Genomic DNA, 17,809 nt, shown 5'->3' on the forward strand with positions numbered 1-17,809 from the left:
TTGGGAGAAGTCATGAGAAAGTTTGCAGCATCAGAAGGGACGAGGATGACGTTGATCGCCCCGCTTTGGCCTGCGAAGGAGTGGTTCACAGAGGTCATGTCCTTCTTAGTAGACTTCCCGAGGACGCTACTGTTGAGAGTCGATCTACTCAGACAGCCCCACTTCGAGAGGTACCACAAAAACCTCCCCGCTCTGAGTCTGACTGCGTTCAGACTATCGAGAAGTTGGCCAGAGCGAGAGATTTTTCAAGACCAGTGGCAAGGGCTATTGCCAATGCAAGGAGAGCTTCCTCTCTTGCAGTGTACCAATCGAAGTGGGCCGCTTTCAGGAGTTGGTGTAAGAAGAAGGGCATTTCCTCTACCACGACCTCTGTGAACCAGATAGCCGACTTCCTCCTCTATTTCAGGAATGATGAAAAGTTGGCAGTTCCAACAATAAAAGGGTACAGGAGTATGTTATCAGCAGTTTTTAGACATAGAGGTCTGGACCTAGCTAACAACAAGGACCTTCACGATCTCTTAAGGTCTTTTGAGACCACGAAGGTGGCTCAGCCTAAGCTACCTTCCTGGAATTTGGACGTGGTCTTGAAGTTCCTGACGTCCAGTCCGTTCGAACCTCTCCATGCTGCAACTCTAAGGGATGTTGCCAGAAAGGCTGTTTTCCTAACTGCGCTGGCGACGGCGAAGAGAGTTAGTGAAATTCAAGCCATCAGCAAGCATGTAGGCTTGTTTGTTCCTTGAGCCCGACGTTCTTAGCCAAGAACGAAAACCCGTCTAACCCTTGGCCCAGGAGCTGCTTTGAGATCAAGGGTATGGCTGAAATTGTTGGACAAGAGCCAGAGAGAGTCCTGTGCCCTGTCAGGGCTCTCAAATTTTATTTGCATAAGACGAAGGAATGTCGAGGTCCTTCGAGCAATTTGTTGTGATCTGTAAGAAGGCCAGACTTACCTATGTCTAAGAATGCTCTGGCATTCTTCTTGAGAGACACCATCAAAGAGGCTCATTCAAGGAATATGGCACTCAGTAACATCCTGGGCGCCACCTTTTGGCAAAGCAACTCTTTGTTCGCTTCACACTACCTACAGGATGTGGAGACAACATATGAGAACTGCTGTTCGCTTGGACCATACGTTTCCGCGGATACAATCTTGGGGGCAGGAAGTAGCACTCATCCTATCCTTTAGAAAATGGTTTGGAGAGTTTTTAATTTTATTGTATTTGTTTATGGTTGTTGGGTCGCCGCCAGAGGCGGACTTCCCATTCTTTAGCCTAAGTTATGTGGGATTAATTTATGATAGATTTGGTCAGGTGGTGGTTTTTTGCTTCTTTGCCCTCATAGTATGGTCAATATGGTCTAGTCGCATTGTGGTCACGCCCCCGTTGACAGATCATCTAGAACTCACCAGCTATACAGGTCACTACCTCGCTGGAGACTCTAGTAAAGCAGACGCAGACTTGGGTGACAGTAATCACGAAGTCAGCTATGCTAACAGGTAAGGAACCAAGGTGTCAATCATCTACATGTAATTTCTTTCCTAAATCCTATTCTGTCTCTTCCCACCTCCAATGGTGGGATTCAGCTATATATATATCTGACAGGTAAGTCTCATGAACAAAATGATATTGTTATGATACAATAAAGTTTGTTCATACTTACCTGGCAGATATATATATAGCTGTATTCTCTGAAGTCCGACAGAATTTCAAAACTTACGACACACGCAGTGGGAGGCCAGGTGGTTAGTACCCATTCCCGCCGCTGGGAGGCGGGTATCAGGAACCATTCCCATTTTCTATTCTGATTTTCTAGTGCCACTGTCTCCTGAGGGGAGGTGGGTGGGCACTATGAATATATATATCTGCCAGGTAAGTATGAACAAACTTTATTGTATCATAACAATATCATATTCAGTTACAAAAATAAAAATACTGTAATTCGTAAATATTGCTCTATAAAAAAATCCATAAAGTAGTGAATTTCCCTGGGACATATTTGGGGATATGTTTCACAGAAAAAACTGCAAAGTACTGAATTTGCAATTGGTGAACTGTGATCTAGCAGGGGTCCGGTCAAGTCTCGGTTTTCATTTAGCACGAATCGTTGAGCTGATTCTTTAGCACATTGATCTTGGAATAGGACCGCAGCTTCCCCTGTGAATAATCTTCACTACTCAAGGTCCTTGCTCTTACCTAAGAGACAAGGGTTTTCGTAGGGGTGCCGTATTCCTTGATTTTCTTTGGACAAGGAGTTCATTTGGAGATTTGAGACTCCCAATCAAGCTATCTCGCCACAGGAGTGATTCTTTACCTTGGAGGGGTCCTTTGCCAACTGCAGATTGTAGTTTCCCTCCCTGTGAGATTTCCCAACCCAGCACCAGTCTGCAACAAGTGGGTAAATCTAATGCTAAGAAAAAGGACGTCATAATTTAGAGCTCTAGTTTTGTAAGTCCCCAAGTCATCTTGACCCTTAGGAATGGACCTTTATTTGGTTCTGCCTTTCTCTTAGAGAGTAATGGATACCTTGGTAGTCAAGGAACATGCCAAGGCATCTGCCATTTCATCCGGGCAAGGCCTAAGAAGTCTCAGGCTTTGAAGAATGATTGTGAAATAGCCAGCCGCCTTCTTTCTCTTCTTCTAGGGTGCACATAGTTTCTCTTTTAACCTTCTTTCCCATCAGGGAGAAGGCAGAAGGGAGGACATAGAAAAGAACCCTTGTAACAGGCAATCTCTTACTGCTGGTACTTGGAAGAAGAGTTGTCTGCTGAGTCTCTGGACTTGATAACGATATAGTAGAGACCCAGTAGTAGTTGTTCTTCACGAGAAGTACTCACTTTCTTCTGGGTCTCGGCCTTCTTCCATTGAATTTTCACCTTTCCCGTGTAATGATGAGGAAGGAGTTAGGCCGGTGCTCAATCAACTGGAACCTTTGAATATGCTTGTATATTCTCCTCGCGACATGCGTCTGTTATCAAATGCACAGACTGAGTAATAGGAGCATCCCTGTAGGACCATTGTCTTCAAGCGTGCGACTGAGGCGATAAGTACCTTCTCATAAACATCCTGAAATTCAAGGCACCATTTTGGGCCTACTGAGAGCTTCAAGATTTTGATTTTGAGGCACCCAGTGGTGTTGTGAAGCAACAACACCGCAGTAGTGACATGTATCACCAAATTAGAGGGTTTCATTTCCCACTGTTTCAGTTAATATGCAGGTGCTCAAATGTAACTGTAGTGTACTCAGTAGCACTATCAGCCAAACACATTTCCAGATGAAATGTATTGGCAGGCAACTCAACCTCTGGATTCGAGTGATGGTCAGAGTACTGCTTTCCTCACGGAGAGATTGTTCGTCTTAGTATTGTTTCTCCTCAGTTGAGGGTTAACTATTAATGAGAAACCTCTCTGTCTTGCTATCCAGAGACCCAAGGTCTCTGGATAGCATTTGACTCTTTTAGGGTTCCTTTCTCTTGCTCTGCACACATTCTTGCGAGAATCATCAGAGATATGTCTCAGAAGACACCCCATCATCTTCTCATTTACTGCTCGTTTACTGCCTGGTACAACTGAAGTCTGTAGGTCTTTTGCTACTGCCTGGTACAACTGAAGTCTGTAGGTCTTTTGCTTTATTGCACCTGATCCCATGAGCCACTTCAATGAATCAGAATGACTTTTTCAGACAAACTGGACAGTTTTGTCTTGCATTTTTTCCAATTCATAAGGTGTTCAACAAACATTGTTCTCCCCGAATTGCAAATAAATGATGGAAGACTTCGCCTGTCCCCCGACCTGCTAGCTCTGCTTCCAAGGTAACAAGAGGAGTTCCTCTCTGACCCAACCTTCAGTGTCAGTGACACAAGTGGTTCCTCAGGTAGTATAATCCATGTGTCTTCATGGCTAAAGGACTGTCCAGCTTGCCTTGCAAACATAGGCTTTCTTGCCAGGTAGCAACAAAAATAGGTGGATAACTCTTTCAGTTCTCTGTAACATTCCAGGGATTGGAGCCATCTTCAGTCATGAGAGTTGCTTCTCTCCAATTCAGTTGTGAAAGATGTAGGTCCACATTCGGCCTAGTCTTTTACATGAAGTAGTATTGTTTCTCCTCAGTCGAGATTCAACTACTGATGAGAAACTTTTCTCTGTCTTGCCATCACTTAGACCCCAGGTCTCTGGCTGTCATTTGACTCTTGTTTAGGGTTCCTTTCTCGTGCTCTGCTCATACCCTTGCAAGAATCATCAGACAGAGATTTTTCTCTCAGACTACATCTCATCTCACTCTGGGATTGGTGAAGAACCTGTGAATAGTTGGAACCCCTATGAAAATGCTTAAAATAGGGTATTTTGTTAGTTAAAACTCGAGGAAAACTCATGAATAATTATTATACCTGATTTTAATAGTTTTATCACAAAAAGTGCATTTTATGAAGAAATTGATAAAAAATACAGGAATTTGTGGATATTTATCATAGAAAAATACTGCAAATAGGCAAATTTCCTGCAAATAATGGGGGATATGTTCCAGAGAGAACTCCGCGAATGCTTGAGTCCGCAAATCCAGAGAACGCAAATACTGTGGCCCCACTGTATACAAACCCGAGGTCCCTGACACATTAGGCCACCTCATGCCACCCCTCAATCTGAAACTTGGGCTGAAAGGCAAACTTTAATGCTTATATCAGAGCAAATGGGTATTTCTGCCTACCGGAGATTAGTGGCCATTTTCCAGCTCCGCTGAAGGTAATTCTTAATGTAAAGAACCTCAGGTTTGTATAGTTAGGAAAAATACAATTTACTTTTAATAAACTGTGATTTTACCTTGAAAACAAGTGAGAAATTCCTAACCATTAATATGTATATAGTATTGCTGTTTGTGTCAATTATTGCATATAAAAATCAAAGAAACCTGTAACAATTGTCATATTTTCCTATTTTGGAATATGGATGATATGATTTGGGGGTCATTGGAATCTTAGAAGGTTAAGTGCAATCCTTTTGGTAAGCCTTTGAGTCTAGAAATATGAATCTCTGGCCATGTTAAGCTAACTCATAATGATGATGTAACACTTCATTAAAAATTATAATTACTAAGGGGTTCAGAGCTGATGAAATGGTTTTTGGCAACACCTTTATTCAAACCATTGGATAAATTTTGAAAGTTGGCAAGTGTGTATTTTATAGCCCTACTTAAATGATGTCATGAGTCTCCACCCACAGTGAAGAGAAGTTTACAATTGGGGGAAAAGTCTCGTCACTGAGGCTCTGCCCATTTGCCGATGACATATTTACTAATTGGTATTAGTACCTTTCATTAATTGATATATGTACCCATCCTAAGCTTCAGCAATATCAATGACAGCAAGCAGGATTTGTCATCGTCCCCTTGACTGCATTATCATTCTTAATAATTTTATTATTATTGTCGTCTTCTTCCCAGCTTTAACCGTTGTGAATGAGTCTCCATTGTTTTGTGTCCTGTGCATCGTTCTCGTCAATACCTTTCCATAACAAATCTTCCCCTACACAATCATGCCATCTCTTTCTTGGTCTTCCCTTCTTCCTTCTACCCCGCACTTCCATTTCCGTAGTATATCTTCCAACATGATGTTACTCTCTTTGTAACAGGTATCCAGACCATTGAAGCCTTCCCTCCTGTATTTTCTTTTATATTTCAACTACTTTTGTTGATCCTCTTATGTACATTTCCACTGTCCTCAGTAATACAGGCAGTCCCCGGTTATCGGCGGGGTACCGTTCCCGAGGGGGTGCTGAAAAGTGAAAACCGCCATTAACTGAAAGTCTGCGATTTATGGTGCCATAAGCACCATTATGACACCTCTGTTAGGTATGTTATGGCGCCATAAGGCACCTTATGGCCCTGATAACTGGAACTAGTCCTGTTATGGTTTTTGATCTGCTTATTATCATTCTTCTCTCCTCAAGTGCTGTTCTCCACCTCTCCAACCTCCCCTCCAACTCCTCACTCCTCTCTAAACACAACACAGTGTCATCTGCATATAATATGCACCATGGAACTTCCACTCTAACATCCTTGGTCATTACATTCATCATGATGTTGAAGATGAATGGGCTAAGTGCTGACCCCTGGTGCAATCCAACTCCCATCTCAAATCCATCTGTCTCTCCAACACTGCTTCTCACTTTAGTATGCACATTCCTGTACATCTCCTGAATAATTCTGACTACTTTTCCAGCACCATCTTCTCCCTCAATCATCCCCATATTTCTTGCCCTGGCACTCTGTCATACGCCTTTTCAAGGTCTGTGAATACCAGATGCAGGTCTTGTTTTTCAGTGGATATCTGTATAATTACTGCATTCCTGGACATCACCTTTACCTTCCTCTCTTAAGGCTTTCCAAACTTTGACTGGGATCAAGTCGGGGTCCTGTTGCCTTCCTATTCCTCATTCTTTTTAAGTCTCGTATCACTTCATCCCTAGAGATCCCCATTACCACTCCCATATTTACTTGTCCACCTTCTCTTACAAGTCTTTCATTTTCTTCATTTAGCAGTTGCTCGAAATACTCTTTCAGGCTGTCTTCCTTTTTTATGACCGTACCATTCCTATCTTTCATTTGCTTAATATGGGTGATGTCCTTCATTCTTGTATTTCTTACTTTTGACATTGACAGTTTGAGCATCTTACTCAACCCTTCCTTGGTTTCCAGTTCATTATAAACCTCTTCATATGCCCTTGCCTTAGCTTGAGCTACCACCCTTTTTACTTCTTTGTTTCTTTCTCTTAATCTTTCTCTGTCCTCCTCCAACTGTGGCTCTTCAAATCTCTTCTTTGCCTCCCTTTTACCCTTTACCACTTCCCCCACCTCCTTCCCCCACCACCAGCTCTCCTTTTCCTCCCATACTATTCAATATGTTTCCCCCAGTCTCTCCTTTCCATGTCTTCTAATCACTGATGCATTATGCCTCCACCATTCTACCACTCCTTCAATTCCCAGATCAACCTCTCCCAGCACTCTTCTAAACTCTCTTCTTATCATTATCCCTCCCTAACAATTTATACCACTTGATATTCTTTACCCCATTCATTTTCGTTTTCCTTTCCCTTTTCATCTTCAAATCCATACAAAGGAGTCTATGTTGGAGGGCCAAGTGGTCACCTGCAAAACTTCCACCAGTCTTGACCTATTGTAAAGAAGGTAAATCTATTTGTGCGCATCTACTGCCACTCCTGTATGTTATCAAGTGCTCCCTCTTCTTTTTGAAGAATTTGTTCACTATTGGCATATCAAAAGACTTGGCAAAGTCTACTATACTCTCTCATTCTGGTTTTCTCTCACCAGTCCCATGTCCTCTATGCACATGTTCAATTGCATCTTTTTCATTTCTGACATGTCCATTAAAATCTGCCCCACTACCATCCTCTCCTGCTCTTCCTGTTCTTGAGTTGTCTCATTCATTTCGTTCCAAAAACAGCTTTCTTCCTCTGTGCAGCCCACTTGTGGAGCATAAGCACTAATGATGTATATTGTTTCACCTCCATAACATATCTTCACTTTCATAATGCGGTCATTCTTTCTACTCACTTTCGTTACTGCATTCTTCATTTCCCCTGACAGCACTACACCAACGCCATTCCTACCTTGCTCATTTGCTCCACTATAGATTAGCTTGTAGCTATCCCCCAGCTCTTTGGTTTTACTACCCTTCCCTTGAGTTTCCTGCACACACTAAATATCCACTCTCTTTATCCTCATCAACTCAGCCAACTCTTCCTCTTTTTGTCATAGACCCGATATTGAGCTGGCCTATTCTGATCACATTTAGAGCTCGCTTCTTTAGCTGCACCCACTCATGACGCAGTAGCCATTGCTTTGTCATCGAGTGTATTTTATTATTAGTATTGTAATAATTATTATTATTTTGTGGAGGTTTCATCACAATTTTCACAGCAATTGTTAGGACCAAAGCCAAGAGAAATCAAAAGAAACAAGGTCTACCCAATTGGGTGAAGTTGCCTCCCACCTGGGCTAACTACTTAAGCTATGGCGTATCTCAGAGGTACCTGCTTGTCATGGCAATTCACCTGCTTGCTGATGCAATAAGGAGGTAGACAGTGCCCCACCTGCATGGGCGATTTTAGGGTGGAAATAATTAGACCTTCCCTTTCTCTTGTCAGCTTGAAATTCTTGTATTTTTGATATTCGTACTGTTTCTACTTTACAAATATTTATACAAATAATTAAACAATTAAATTATGTAATTCATCCACATTATGAACCAGTCTATAACTCTTTTGTTAGATCTACACTGTGAACCAGTCTATAACTCATTTGTTAGATCTACAACTATTCAAGGCGGGAATACAAAGACAATATTTTGTTTTACCTCAGGTTTCTATACTGTAGCATTCTATTTGCTGCCGCCAGAGATGAGTGTTTCAACCATGGGGACAGTTCCATATCCTGCTGGCCATTATCAAATTTGTTAAAGCCTAGACTGTTAGTGACTTGGTTGATGGGCTGAACTTCATTACATCATATTATGTTTACGTCAAGAATGGTTTTTGGATCCTTTTCTGTGATTTTCTTGGTTCCAGCTTCGGCGATTTCATTTTCTCTATAAGTATCAAAACTATTGGCAGTCCCCAGTTATTGGTGGACTCTGTTAATGGCGATCTGGTTTTATGACGCTAAATCAGCAATTTATGGCGCCATAAACCGCCAAGTTCCGGTTATCAGCGCCGTAAGGTGCCGATAATAGTTATGACACCATAACATACCTAATAGAGGTGCCAATACATAACTGGTTATCGGTGCCATAAGCGCCATTAATCACCAATTTTTGGTTGATGGCAGTTTTCGTTTATCAGCACCTCGCCGATAACCAGGGACTGCATGTATCGAACTCAGGTACTAAGTAATACTTGCAAAAATTAGGTATGGTTATAAAATTTACTTTTGCTAACTTTCACCCTTATCTATCCGATGACGTGATAAAAAGGTGTTGCTGAAAAATCGTGTTTCATCGGCTCTGAATCCCTTAGTGGTTTGTTGAGTCTCTTGCCACCAATAGTTCTTGTCTATTTCTCCTCCTCAAATATTTGTTTATTTGTTACACAACTGAATTCAAGACCTTCAGTCACCCTTGAATAATTTTCATGAGAAGAGGATGGGTTAGAATGATGCCTTTCAACACCTTTATCAAGTGTGAAAGATAAGTGTTCATGAGAGGTAGGGACAATCATGACTGTGTGATTTTACATTCCTTTTTGCCTAATTGTTATGCTGTACTGTACTATATGTATTTGCATTTTACTTACATAATTTTTCTTTTTCAGCATTATCAGCTATATCAGGAGAATGTACAGTTCTTGGCCCTTCGCTTGAGTTCCAAAGCCAGAAGCATCTATAACGAGTTGCGAATTGTTACGTCGAACAGGAATGGTGGATGTGGAAGTGCAGGAGAAGACGAAGATGGAGATGATGACAATGATAATAGGATTGATCATAATGGAGAAAAAGAAAAGAAAAAGCAGGAAAGAGTATCAACAGCTATCATCGCTGGGGTGTCGGATGTTTTGGCATCGGTGAAGGGGCTAGTGTCATGGTTAAATAGGTGAGAGAGAGTTTCAGACTATATTTTACAAAGGCAGTTAATGCAGGTTATTATGGCATGAAAAGAAGATAAAGTAGCATGATAACAGTCTTGATAAGGGTCACTACTAGCATGTGTCAGTTATTTTTGATTGGCTTTATTCCCTAAACTTTCCATTGGACGTAAGGTTGTTTAGTTTTTGTCTTTGACTTTTCATGGACAAATGTTATAGTTTGATCCTTAAAATGATATTGTTTCATTTGTTTTGAATGTATTGTTATGTTATATTTGTTCAGTATTAATGGGAAAGAAAAATTATTGCTCTTGTATTTCAGGCAACCTTTTGCTGGTGTGGAACAGTATGATTGCTTGAAGAACAGCTTGGTAGAATTAAGCATAAGGTTGGCAACCATTGCTCAACGTGATATGTTTGCGGAAAATCAGGCCACAGTCATATCACAGTCATGCTACAAATTTGCTCAAATATCTGACAAGATAATTCAGGTAAGAGTTAGTAAATCAAATTGAATTTAAAGTTCTATGTTCTTTTGTTCATTCTCCATTAGTACATTAATAGTAAGTAATGGTTCATCATTACAATTTTCATGTCAGAAATATTTGCATTAAGCAAGCAATTTTATGTAACTTACCTAATAATTACTTAGTTGAGTTTCTACTCTATGGCAGCTTGAATTTTCCAAATTCACTGAAGCAATTTTTTTGTTTTTATAAGGGACTAGCCACGCGCATTTACGTGGCAGGGAAGAGGAACAACTGTGCTAACCGCTTAATTTGTTGCTGCCACTGATACTGTCAGCATGGTGTTCATCAGAGCAGCTTGGTTTTTTGAAATTTTGTTTGCCTTCTCAGAACTTTTGGTGATGTATTTGCTTATGGTAGCCTTGCGGCATTGTTTTGACAGTAAAGGTTGCTGTATGCAGATGACAAAGTTTCCTTATGACTCTCAGACAATTTGCTCTAATTGTAGAGGTCAAGTATGCAACAGCAAATCAAACAACAATTCAGTCCAGAAACACAACACAATACTACAACTGACCATCAATAATATCCAAGACTGCTGCCAAAAAATGTCTGTCCAGTACAGACACTGATCCAAAACGGACTTGGCAACCACCAGCAGACAACCCAAAACGATACCCCAACAAGCAAACCATCGCTAACTGTCCATCCATCACTTATGCTCTCTCTCTCTCTCTCTCTCTCTCTCTCTCTCTCTCTCTCTCTCTCTCTCTCTCTCTCTCAACAGCTCGCTCACTCTCACACTTCAGAAAAACACACACGCACTTACACACTACCATACAGCAACACCAAACATGAGCACGACACATCAAACACATGAGAACATTTAAACTCTCAATTAGTCCCAATAATTACAAACAACCCAACGACTCTCTCTCTCTCTCTCTCTCTCTCTCTCTCTCTCTCTCTCTCTCTCTCTCTCTCTCTCTCTCTCTCTCTCTCTTCTATCTATTTATCGGGATATTTATGCAAATTTTTCAACAATGATAAAAGCTACAACCATGAGTTATTTTTTGTTTTATTTACATGAAATTGCACACATTTTCATATATAAAACTGAAATGGCTAATATAAAACTGTGCAAAAATTACGACAAAGTGACTAGCATTTCTGAGATTTGCGGCTGAGATACTGCGCGCGGAGGGAAGGAAAAAGTTTTTTTCAAAAGTTCACCATAAATCAAAATATTTTGCTAGAGAATTCCAATTTGTTGCAAAATGAAAGTAATTGATTGAATATCACTAGAATTTTTTGGTTTTTTTGCTTACGAAAATATACAAATATATATATATATATATATATATATATATATATATATAATATATATATATATATATATAATATATACTATATATATATATATATATATATATATGTAAACATACAGTATTCCCCCCCGTATTCGCGGGGATGCGTACCAGACACACACACACACACACCTGTGAATAGATAGAACTCACGAATGTTTGGAACCCCTATAAAAATGCTAGAAACAGCCTATTTTGTTAGCTAAAACTCAAGAAAAACCACTAAAAATTTTCATACTTTATTTTTTGATATTTTTGTCACAAAAAGAGCATTTTATAATGAAATTGATAAAAAAAATAACAGGAATTTGTTTGGGAATATTTCTTTCCATAGAAAAATACCGCGAATGTGCGAATTTTCCGCGAATAGTGCAAGGAAAAGTTCCCGAGAGAAAATCCATATATATATATACCTATATATATATATATATATATATATACTTATATATATATATATATATATATATATATATATATGGATTTTTAAGTATATATATTATATATATATATATATATATATACTTAAAAAATCACAGTAGATGCACGTGACTTCATGAATAAGCGAATTCCACAGGAAAATCAACTAACATTGCCTCTTTTGTTCATTACTACTCCAATCACCATCAAAATGTTAAATTCTCTGTTTTTTTCTGGGATGTTCTTAAGGGCTTTACGCGTCTGTAGCCCGCAGTTTATTGTCGCTGAAATTAAAACTATTTATGATATTGCAATGAAACTTAAATACCCAAGGACCTTTGTAGATGTGGCATGGAAAAGAGCTAGAAAAACATTTTATTCAACTAATGACAAACTTGAATTTAGTAAGCATAACATTCTAAAATTACCCTATAATGAAAGGTTTTTAGATATTCCTAGAATTTTAAAGCTTTTTAACATAAATGTTGTTTTCAGTAATATTAATGTAAAGAGTTCAGTAATCAAAAATTCTCCTAAAGATCTTCCAGGCTGCATATATGAAATTCCTTGCAAAAAGTGTGATAAAGTCTATTACGGACAAACCGGTAAATCTCTTTCACAACGTCTCAAACAACATCAATATTCTGTGAGAACTGGGCAAATATCGAATGCATTATTCGTACATATGAGAGATTTAGACCATCTTATTAACTGGAGTCAAGCAAGAGCCTTAATTCCATGTAATGACACAGTTAAAAGGAATATCATTGAATCTTGTTAAAAGGATTATCATTGAATCTTGTTTCATCAAGTCAAATAATAAAAATGTTCTAAATTTAAGTCTTGGTTTATTTAAACTTGATGCTTTCATAATGAAAAAAGTTGTAGATAAATATAAGCAATAAAATTAATATATTCAGTTTTTACATGTTTTGGACTGTAAAGAAACTGTAATTTCGGTTAGGGTCAATCTGTTTAGGTTTGTGACTGTGTGATATCTGATAATCCTGGATTATCTCTTTTAATTTTTACCCTTTTGACCATTAACCATCTGGTATTCTTGATCTTATTGTGTACCTGAGACCTTTCTCTACAATTGTATTTCATTTGCTCCTTGACAATGTCTTAGTAAAGACGAAAGGGCTTGGATTTCTGACTATCATATTCCTGTGGAATTTGCTTATATGTATGTATGTATATACAGTAGACCCTTGACTCACGAACACAATCCGTTCCTAGACCTTGGTCGTGTTCGAAATTGTTCGTGACTCGGAGCTAATTTCCCCATAAGGTTTAATGGGAATAATATTAATTGGTTCTCGACCCCTACGAACCAATATATATTATGTATATTTTGCCTTATTTTACACAGATAATGTAAAAGTCAGTGTAAAAAACCTTAATATATCTAATAATATAATTTAAAATGGTAAACTAACACTATAAAAACGTTTGTAAAGTGAACACTTACTATGACTGGCGAGACTTCTGGCTTGACGGACAAGAGAAGAGGAGGGTGGTGGGTGGGGAGGAGGTTATTGTGCGGAAGGAGACCCTCCCCCATCCAGGTCGGGGAGATCTCGTTCCGGAGATTCAACTCTTCTAGGTTTTTTTGGTGAACGTTTAATCACAAACTTATCCAATGTCTGTTGCCTTTTCCTTCCTTGCATAACTTTTCTGAAATGGCTCATTAAATTTTCATTGAGCATATTCACGATCCTGTTCGTAACAATTTTGTCCGGATGATACAATTCAAGGAAGCACTGGACATCATTCCACTTTTCCAATGCGGCTTTTATCACATCACTGCTGACATCTGTAACTTCCTCCCCAGCCTCCTCTTCGTCAGTTGATTGCTCCCGAGCAAGTTGCTCCTGCTGCTCTTTGTGGAGTTGAACAAGTTCGTCCGCAGTCAAATCTTCTGAATGTTCAGCGACCAATTCTTCAACATCTTCGTCGTTGACTTGTAGACCCATACTGTTGCCCATGGACACAATTTCTTGCACAATCTCTGCATCGAAGCCCTCAAAGTCACGGACAGTTACGCACTGGGGCCAAAGTTTCCGCCACGCAGAATTTAATGTGCGGTACGTAACTTCAGTCCATGCGTTATCAATGAGGGTTATGCAGTGAAAAACATTAAAGTGCTTCTTCCAAAATTCTTTTAAGGTTAAATTTTGTCTCTTCAGTTACACGGAAGCATCTGGAGAAGAGCGCCTTCGTATATAATTTCTTAAAATTGCTAATGACTTGTTGGTCCATGGGCTGGAGAACAGAGGTCGTGTTGGGTGGAAGGAACTTGAAACTGAATGAAGTCATGTTCACTGCAGTCAGCCAAGTACGAAGGGTGTGCCGGGGCATTATCCATGATCAGAAGGCACCGCAGGGGTAGCTTGTTCTCTGTTATGGTACTGACTCACGGTCGGCGCAAACACTTCATCAATCCACTCCATAAACAAGTTCCGTGTCACCCATGCTTTTGTATTGGCCCTCCACATTACAGGCAGTCTGGCCTTATTTACGTTGTGCTGCTTAAAGGCACGCGGGTTATTTGAATGGTAGACAAGTAGCGGCTTTAGTTTCAAGTCGCCACTTGCGTTTGAGCATAACAAAAGCGTAAGCCTATCCTTCATTGGCTTGTGGCCTGGGAGCGCCTTCTCTTCTTGGGTGATAAATGTCCTGTTGGCATCTTCTTCCAGAAGAGGCCCGTTTCATCACAATTGAAAATCTGTTGAGCGACGTATCCTTCGGCCTCCACGAACTCGGCAAACTCAGTCACGAATGCCTCAGCAGCAGCCTTGTCTGCGCTAGCAGCCTCACCATGCCTAATTACAGAGTGAATTCCAGTTCTCTTCTTGAAGTTATCAAACCACCCTTTACTAGCCTTAAAATCATCTGGCGTGGCACTAGTAGAAGGAGTTTCCTTCAGCAAACTCTGATACACTTGCCGAGCTTTCTCGCAGATGATCGGCTCGTTTACACTATCACCTGCCATCTGTTTCTCATGTACCCACTTCAAAATTATTTTTTCTGCCTCTTCGAGGGGTTTGCGATCTCATCTTGGTTAGTACTGTCACTCCCTTCGCAACATTTGCTTCTTTAATGGCATCCTTGTTTTTCAAAATTGTCGAAATTGTCGACTTGGCCATCTTGTACTCACTTGCGATATCGGTCACGCGAACACCACGTTCAAACTTTTCTATACAGTAAGTCCTCGGGTTACGCTGGTCTCGACTTACGATGTTTCGTGGTTACGAACGCGCCCCCATAAAAATATAAAAAATAATATTTTGCGTCGTTCCGTCTTACGCGGTTTAGCGTCGTAAGCAACGTAAACAAACGCGAACTAGTTCCAGGCGCACGGCGGAAGAATACGCTTTGTGGGGGAGAGGACGGCGTCGCTTCGCTACGCTCATTCCTCGCCCATACGCCATTTTGGTTGTTTACACTGCCTCTCTCTCCCTCGTGTTGTATCGTTTTTGTAACTTTTTGCTCTTTGTTATGGCTCCCAAGCGCAAGGCAGACTCTTCTGATGGTAGTGCATCGAAGAAAAGAAAGGCCATCACCATGGAAATTAAAGTGGACATTATAAAGCGATCTGAGAAGGGAGAAACGCCAACAAACATTGGCCGCTCGCTTGGCCTTAGCCGTTCGACCGTTGCTACCATTATCAAAGATAAAGAGCGCATCGTTGAACATGTGAAAGGATCTGCTCCTATGAAAGCGACAGTGATAACTAAGCAGCGTAGTGGTCTAATAATTGAAATGGAAAGGTTATTGGTGCATCTCCAGCAACTTCTGGAGGTTCTTTTTCTCTTCACTAACCTCCCCCAGTCTCTCCAGCACCGCAGCTTCCTCTCCAGTGTGCAAGCCAATCAAACTAATAAAGGTAAGGAATTGTTCTCTCGTTGTTATTGATAGGTATTTACATTAAATCATGTGGTATTTTTCAATGTTCCGACTTACGCTGAAAATCGTGTTACGATGCATCGTAAGAACGGATCAACGTCGTAACTCGAGGACCCCCTGTAATTTCTTTCTTTATTTCAATGGTTATCTTCCTCTGCACCCTCTTCTCACCATCACTCTTCACTTTCTTACTTTCACCACCACTCTTCACTTTCTTAGGGCCCATTATGAAGAAAATCACAAGTTTTAGCGCAAAAAATGCTAAGCGAATTGACGAACGTCTTGTACACAATGAGATGAGACAAAGAGCGATGCGTGGGTGACGCCGTGCGTGGGCGGCTGGAGGATGGCTGGTCCCATGGCAACTCAAACGCTCTCACGTGTGCTGGGCGATTTCGCGCATTTTTCAAATGTTTGTGTCTAAAAATTAGTTTGTGAAACAAAGTGAATTGTTATTTTCCAGAAATTTCCAGCATTTTTCAAATGTTCATGTCTCAAAATTAGTTCATGACCCAAACAGAATTTTTATTTTCCGCATTTTTTTTTTTGTTCGTATCTCAAAGTTAGTTCGTAAGTCAAGGGTGAAATTTTACCTATAATTTTGGTCGGGGATCGAGTTGTACGTGGGTCAATGCGTTCGTGAGTCAAGGGTCTACTGTATATATATATATATATATATATGTATATATATATATATATATATATATATATATATATATATATATATATATATATATAGAGAGAGAGAGAGAGAGAGAGAGAGAGAGAGAGAGAGAGATATGTATATATATATATATATATATATATATATATATATATATATATATATATATATATATATATACATACACATATACATATATATAGTATACTATTATATATAGTTTATTAAATATATAATATACTTTTAAATATAAATATTAAGCTATATTTTATTATACTATTTATTTTATTATTATTATAATATCTATATCTAATAAAAGGAGCCCATAAAACACCAAAATGTAGAGAGAAAAGTACTATATTTCAGAGACTGCTGTCTCTCTCTTCCAGGTATATGAATGAGAAAAGTTTACAGAAAAGGTGGTATTTATACCAAGAGATCCGTCCACAAGTAAGCCAATTTAGGTCACCCCCGCTGATAATCATCCTTTAATCTTCTTAAGCGTTGGTTGAATGAAGACTTCGTCGACGACATCTGAGATCCATGCCCCTTTTGAGATGTTCATTACCTGCTTCTCTTTTATTAAGGCCGATTCCATCATTTGACTCTTGTACCGGCCAGTTGCTGCTATAAATTACACATGACAAATTCCGTTTATTCTATGGTTATGTTCATTTATATGGTTGAAAATAGCCGAGTTCTGTTGTCCATACCACCTAACTGACCGTTTGTGTTGTATTAATCTCTGGGGAAGTGATTTCCCTGTAAATCCGATGTAAGATTGGTCACAGTCTTGGCATGGGATCTCATAGACCCCAGAGTCCTTGGGAGATGTCTTTTGTTGGACGTTAATCAGGGATTTGGCTAAGGTGTTTGGGTAGGTAAATGCCAAAGGGTTTTGGATTTTCCCAAGGGTGTGCGTTACTCTTTTAATCGTCTCCAGGTGAGGAATTTTTTATTTTATTGTTGGGTGTGTCTCTGGTCTTGTCTTTAGGGGGTCGGTAGAAAATTACGTTTTGTTTGCTTTTTGAATTGCTTTCTCAATTATATGGTCAGGATACTTTAAAGACGAAAGTTGCTTCCGAATTAGTTCAAATTCTTTTTCCAGGAAAATCTGGGGAACAAATTCGTAAGGCTCTTAAGAATAGGTTGCTAGCTACGCCTATCTTGATAGTAATGTCGTGGTAGCTAAAGTAGTGAATATATGAAAGTGAGAACATTGGGTTTTCTGTATATGGTAATTTGTATTCTGTCGTGTCTCTGATTATTAAAACATCAAGAAAAGGAATTTTGTTGTCTGTTTCCCATTCAACTTTAAATTTGATGCTGGGCACTAATGTGTTTAATTTTGAGAGAAATTCATTAAAATCACCCCACCCATTATCCCAAAATGTTAGTGCC

At 39.6% G+C, this 17,809-nt stretch overlaps 1 protein-coding gene across 2 annotated transcripts in view; it reads left to right on the forward strand.

Moving 5' to 3' along the window:
• The window catches only part of LOC135198457 (uncharacterized), a 236,539-nt gene that overhangs the window by 45,020 nt on the left and 173,710 nt on the right, over nt 1–17,809 (forward strand). For both annotated transcript variants that reach the window (XM_064226023.1, XM_064226032.1), the window contains exons 3-4: nt 9,315–9,592; nt 9,907–10,075. In XM_064226023.1, coding sequence (XP_064082093.1) covers nt 9,315–9,592; nt 9,907–10,075 — 447 coding nt within the window. The remainder of the gene's footprint in view (nt 1–9,314; nt 9,593–9,906; nt 10,076–17,809) is intronic.

This window comes from Macrobrachium nipponense, chromosome 23 (genome assembly GCF_015104395.2).
Source record: "Macrobrachium nipponense isolate FS-2020 chromosome 23, ASM1510439v2, whole genome shotgun sequence".
Lineage (NCBI taxonomy): Eukaryota > Metazoa > Arthropoda > Malacostraca > Decapoda > Palaemonidae > Macrobrachium > Macrobrachium nipponense.